This window comes from Nicotiana tabacum, chromosome 8 (assembly GCF_000715075.1).
Source record: "Nicotiana tabacum cultivar K326 chromosome 8, ASM71507v2, whole genome shotgun sequence".
Lineage (NCBI taxonomy): Eukaryota > Viridiplantae > Streptophyta > Magnoliopsida > Solanales > Solanaceae > Nicotiana > Nicotiana tabacum.
Genome location: NC_134087.1, coordinates 175,127,344 through 175,133,930, shown reverse-complemented (window position 1 = coordinate 175,133,930; position 6,587 = coordinate 175,127,344). Strand labels below are relative to the sequence as shown.

The following is a 6,587-nucleotide window of genomic DNA, read 5'->3' as shown; positions in this document are numbered from 1 at the left end:
CGGCGGACAAATTTTTTAAGTAAAGTACATGTTTGAACACAATACTAACTTTTAATTTTTTTTTGCTATTTTAATTTCAAATTTTCTAAAAAGTATTTGAAGTTGAAATTGAAATATTTAGTAATGGACAAACAGTGTGTGCTAGTAGTTTTGTTCAAACATCTATTTCAATAATTAAAAAACCGAAAAACACCTTTTTTTTTAATGACCTTTGGACCAAAATTCATCATCTTTCATGTGAACAACAAACAACAATAATGATCCAATAAAATTTCATTAGTGTAATCTGAGGAGGATAATGTGTACGCAAATTTTACCCTATCTAAAGAAACAAAAAAGCTGTTTTCGAAAGACCTCCGCTTATGTGAAGAAAAGTATATATTCATGTGGAAAAAAAAAATATTTTCAGGAAGGACCCACACCAGTAAGCCACTCTACTAACTCCAATGCCATCTTTTGCATGCCGATTTATAAAAATATGATTCAAATGAATAATGAGCGACCGTCTGACCGACTCCAATTCCCACTCATAGACAGATCTGTTTATATACTTTTAACAATATATTATAGTACTTCATATATAAAGATGTTTATTAGATACTTTAGTTATACTAATTGTAAAAATGTTTGTGAAAGTTCATCTCTCTCTCCTCATCCTCCTGATCATCTCCGGCGCCGTTTACGGCCGCTTCATCTCCGGCGATCTCATCTCCGACGGTGTTCACGGTCGTGACTCGGATGTTCTCCGCCTGGACCGAATTTCGGCCGCGGAGGAGAATTGCGAACAGAGTTATGGATTTCTGCCTTGCACTAAAACTGCTCTCGGAAATGTCTTCCTCATTATTGTATACGGTTACCTCATGTTCCTTGCCGCCACGTATCTCTCTTCTGGTAGTGAATTGTTGCTGGAGATTTTAGGGCCGGGTCTTATTGGTGGACTCTTTCTTCCTATGCTTGGTGCTCTTCCTGATGCTATGCTCATTCTCGGTATGATTATTATTTTCCAAAATATTTATACAGTTAGGTCACTTAAATTTATAGTATAATCACATAAGTAATTAATTTAAAATTCACTGAGTGTTAAAAAACATTTTACGCTATTAGTCAGTGTATATAACTTAAAACCAAAAATCATATAACATCAAGTGGAGATCATGTTTTGATTTCCCAGATGGCCAGATTCAGATTATCTGTCTTTGTTTTATTAAGATGTACTTTTTAAAATTTTGATATAAAGAGAATTGCGACTTATTATTCTAAATTTTAATTTGAACAAATGAATCAATCTAGTGTATTACCTCCGAAAGACAGTCACGTTGACTATTGATAATCAAAAAGTGTCTAACAAGTTGGTAGGGGGAGTGATATTCTTATTTTCATGTTATTCCTATTATTTTCGCTCTTTTGAGCTTTGAGGACATTTAAGGAGATAAGTAGTAATCACAAGAGACGATAACTACCATTTAAGAAATTGAGATGCGAAATTATTTATTACTTTTCCTTGAGCAGCTAACTACCATGGCATAAATTTACGAAAATTAGAAGTCTAATGTTAAAGTTTGCATTCTCGATACATGCTCTGAGCCAAGTAGCACTTTGCACTTATCTCTATGTAATTCATTTTTAGCATAACAATTCTATATAATACAAATTGTCTAGCACGAAATTATCCAAACATTGATCCTAGAGAGGCTTAACGTACTAGACCAGCTTTATTGGCGACGGAGAGAAATATTGAAATGCCATTCAAAATTGTTTTTTGGTCAATATCTATTATTTTCCACCTTAGGACCTACAATTAAGAAGATAGTTTTAAGGCCTTTATGTACCGGAGTTAAGCTAGTCCTTTTTGACAATCTGCTGTTTCCTATGGGGGACTGGGGGCTTTGGGCCGGGGGGGGGGGGGGAAAGTTGTTACTGTGATATTAACTATATACAGTCACATGTCAAAGTTTTAAGTAATGTTAAAATCTCAAGAGATCCACAACAAGATCTTTCTTAAGTAGTCTTTTCGATAGTAATTTACTGCATGTACAGAGGGAATTGGTTAAAAGGCAAAAGACTTCTCTTTTTATTTGGGTGAAGTCAACATACTGGATTTGGGTGCTTTGCGCTTAAGCACTCGGTGAAACCTGATAATATGAGTCCGTGATCTCGAAGGGAAAATAAATTAGGGTGAAAATAACTTAATAATCATAATGAGTTAGAATCACTTCTCACTCGTTTTTATGTTTTTATGCCAACTACAATTAAAGAATGAGGTGAGTTATGCAATCTTACTTGATTAAGAAATACTGCCTAAGAGTTTTCTTTTTTTTCTTCTTTTTTTTGACGAGTAAATTTGATTTTCCCCTAGATTGCAACCCCTAACCCCAAACAATCACTAAGATTCCTGTTATATTTGTTAACCTGGATGTGTTCTGTATCATTTAACATATGTTACTTGTTGCAAGTCATATTAAGCCTCACAAGTTTCTTCTTTTCACCTCATTGTTTCAGTATCGGGAGTATCTGGAACTGCTGCGGCTGCTCAGAGCCAGGTCTCTGTAGGAATGGGCTTGCTAGCTGGGTCAACTGTGATGCTTATTACTGTTATTTGGGGAACCTGTTGCATTGTTGGCAAGTGCGACATACAAAATTCTGTTGCTGTAGACTTGAAAGACACTAAAGGATTCAGCTTGACGGGTTTGCCTCTTGACTCTTAGATTATGTGTACAGAAACATGTATGAGTCCTTTCTGAAATATATTGCTATAGACCACCTTTTGCTCTTTTTGCACCCCTGCCTTTGTATAGATTAAATCTACTATTTCCTAATCATTGGTAAAGGATGAATGTAAGGAATTCTTTTAAAGGATAAGTTTTGGAGTCTGAGGCAAAACAAAGAATTAGATTCCTTGTAGAAATGCTGATCTCCAATAGTTAAAGTAAGAACATGAGCTTGTTTTTTTAAAGGTAAAGTAAATAATAAGAATATGAGATTTATGGAGAGAGTTTGCTGGTTACACATGTACAGTATGAGATCTTTCACAAAGCTTGTCAACCATTTGATTACCAAAATTACAGGGACTAAATGTATGTACTCAGCTCGTGGCAATATTCCTGCTAATATATGGCAGTAACTATATACTTGTGCAAGTGATATTTGCTACAAATATATGGCACATTTTGTGTATCAAGATGCTTCTACTCAATGAGTAACTGTCAATGTAGGTTCTGGTGTTAGTACTGACGTCTGGACAAGCCATGCTGCAATGATAATGGCCGTGTCTGTAGCTCCATTTCTTGTTGTCCAATTGCCACAGCTCCTCCATTCAACTTCAGGAAGACATTTAGCTGTCTTGATTGCTCTTATCATATCACTTACACTCCTTGTTTCTTATTGTCTTTATCAGGTACTATGACATTGGCCATGTGTTTTTTTCTTCTGTTCACTGTGGTTAACCTCATTTTCTCTTAAGCTGCAATGAGATCATCTGCAGAGATCCGCCTTGACAGCACTTTATGGAGCATAAATATCAGATGTTGCAGTTTTGAATTGAATTTGTTCAAATAGGCAATAGCAACCCCTATGATTGACCATGCTTTAAGTAGTTTTCATCCCTACACAGCCTGGAAAATGGACTGTCCACATAACCACCTGAGTTCAAGTTGAACCTGTATCAGAGGACATGATGCCGCCTCTGTACTTCTTCCTCTTCCAAAAAGAAAAAAGCAAAATAAAGATAAATATGTTATCATCCTATGTACTAGGCTGATAAATAGTTTCATTTATTTTACCGATGGAATCATGAGGTTTGTTTCTTTTCTTTTTTAAGGAAGCAAAGTCGTTTTGAACTTCTCTTTAACTTTTAATGCAGGTCTTTCAGCCTTGGATACAGAGAAGACGGCTTGCTTATGTAAAACATAAGCATGTTATTTCAGGAGTTTTAAAACATTTAAGAATGCGTGCATTAGGGAGGCTTTGCACTGACCAGGGAGCACCAAATATAGAAGTTTTGGAAAAGTAAGTTTGAAATGCTTTCTGCACTGTTTTTGTCGTTTTTAGAATGCCGATCACTGTGGTGAAGGATTGCATGACAGGCTATTCAAGGCAATTGATGAAAGTGAAGATGGATATCTTTCTCGCTCTGAATTAAAAGCTCTAGTAGTAGGAATCCGTCTTGAGGAGATAAACTTAAATGAGAATGATGCTGTAGAAAAGCTGATGAAAGACTTTGATACTTCTCATGATCAACGAATTGAAATGTCTGAGTTCATCGCCGGAGTTGCAAAATGGCTTAATGAGGCCAGGGGTTCCAAGGCTCCTTCTGTTGAAGCTGGTCCTGATACAATGAAGTACCTCGCTGATCTGCATGAGGTTTGTTGAGTGTTGATGATCTTTTCGACTATCGCCGTGAAGATAGTGATAATATGTAGATGTGTTTGCAGGAAGCAAGGAGAGAACACCATTTCTTAGGGGATCAAAATGACGAAAGTGTTGAGGCTGTTGAGAATCCCAGATCAATTGCAATTAAGGCTGTTCTATTGCTGTTGCTCGGCACTGTCATTGCTGCTGTGTTTGCTGATCCCCTTGTGGATGCTGTCAATAATTTCTCCAGTGCCACAAGCATTCCTTCTTTCTTCATCTCATTCATTGTGCTGCCATTTGCAACCAACTCCAGTGAGGCAGTGTCAGCTATTATCTTTGCTAGCCGGAAAAAGTTGAGATCTGCATCATTAACATTTTCGGAGGTTTGTTTTCCTGATGCAGCTTCTCTGCGTTGTAGTAGATGTGCTTTCGCTACCCATTACTTGCATCAGTGAACCTGAAAGATAATTAATGAACATTTAGGGGTCGTTTAGTTGCAAGGAGTAGGGATAATAATCCCGGGGTGAAATGTGGGATTGTTTTATCCGCCTTTGATTGAATTTTTTGTTCTGGTATAAGCAATCTGGGATTATTTATACCACAATTGTGGTATTATTTTTATACCACACACAACTGTGGGATAACAATCAGGGGATTACCGAGATAAAATAGCAAAATGACACGTTTGCCCTTCTCTAAAGCTCTCCTCGTAAGCCTTTTAAGAAAGCCAAGGTTAAAATTAAAAATTAAAATTTATCCATATTTATCTATTGTAAACCCTTAACACATGTTTCATATTATATACTCCTCATATCCCCTTTTTAGTCCAATGAACCAAACAAGTGATTGGTACTGTGGAAAAACAACAAATCAACTAAACCAGTATCCCAAACTAGTTCAGATTGGCTATATGAATCATCAATATCCATTTCGCTTTATTTTAACCTGTATCATTTGAATATCTATAATTTTGATTCTCTAACACTAGAAATTTCTGTACTTCTTACTGACTTACAAATCTCAAAAAAATTAGAAAGTCCTAGCAAAAAGTCGGCCGATGGAGACCTCAAGTAGAGATTGAGGTTCTGTTCGTTTAGGCATTGGTGCTGGGTGCATGACAATCAATTTTTCATCTTTCATGGGAAACTTAACAGATTTGGTAAAAGATTATTTATAACAAGATTTTGTTTCTCTTAAAGGCCCCGAGTCTACTTTAATGTCAGTGTAAGGCTACTCATAGGGAAGCTTCTTTTACTTTTTATCGAAATGTAAGGCATAATGTATGGTTTGTTTATCTATGTTAAATGTTGTGCGATTACACTTTTCTCCTTTAGTTTGTTGTATAATGGGCATTTGAGCAGTTTGATCGCTTGTATCACTGATACAATTACCTGGGTTTGATAACATCTCTGATGGTACCTTGCAGTTGTATGGAGCAGTGACAATGAACAATCTCCTTTGTCTATCCGTCTTTCTGGCTCTTGTATATGCCAGAGGATTGACATGGGACTTCTCATCTGAAGTGCTGGTTATTCTAATTGTTTGCGTTGTCATGGGCATCTTTGCGAGCGTTCGTAGTACCTTTCCCCTTTGGACTTCTTTGCTAGCGTTTCTGCTTTATCCCTTCTCGCTTGTACTTGTATATGTTCTTGACTACAAAATCGGATGGTCTTAGATTCTTATGGTTGAATTCGTATATTTTGAGCTATGCCGCACTTAAGTTGGTCTTGGTGTCCAAGAACTTCATTAACTTAAGAGCTGAGGGGATTTGGTAGTAACTTATAATTTCAAACTGCTGTTTAGTGGTTACAGGTTTTCATTTTCCCTGTACTAAACCATCTCTTAAATGTTAAGCTGTCTGCTTTTGCAATTCAGTTTCTCTCTTTTTGATGAAATTATGCTGTTTGCACACTTAAAATTTCCCTTATCCTCTTCCCCCCCACCCCCCCACCCCCCCCAAAAAAAAAGGACATTGTCAAAGCTGTTTCTGTATTAGCATGGCAGAACAAGTAACTTTTTAGCTTAAGTCGTACCTTAAATGATTCAAAGATGTTACTATGATATACGTTTTCTCCCTTTGACTTAATGATTTATAATAGGATGGACATAATATTTTTGTCTCAACTTTGCCATTTTATCAAAGGTTATAGTTGTCAGTAACTACCATTTGAATCCATATTAGATTATTATTCATCTGCGATGAAACCCAGGAGACTGCCCTTGACCCTTGCTCGATA

At 36.5% G+C, this 6,587-nt stretch overlaps 1 protein-coding gene across 1 annotated transcript; it reads left to right on the top strand.

The window, feature by feature from the left end:
- Positions 1–563: 563 nt before the first annotated feature.
- On the top strand, positions 564–6,224 carry LOC107776630 (sodium/calcium exchanger NCL). The gene is made up of 7 exons (XM_016596542.2): positions 564–987; positions 2,500–2,685; positions 3,213–3,394; positions 3,860–4,005; positions 4,083–4,359; positions 4,431–4,733; positions 5,777–6,224. The coding sequence occupies exons 1-7, from the start codon at positions 624–626 to the stop codon at positions 6,023–6,025; spliced, it is 1,707 nt and encodes a 568-aa protein (XP_016452028.2). The 5' UTR covers positions 564–623; the 3' UTR covers positions 6,026–6,224.
- Positions 6,225–6,587: the final 363 nt, after the last annotated feature.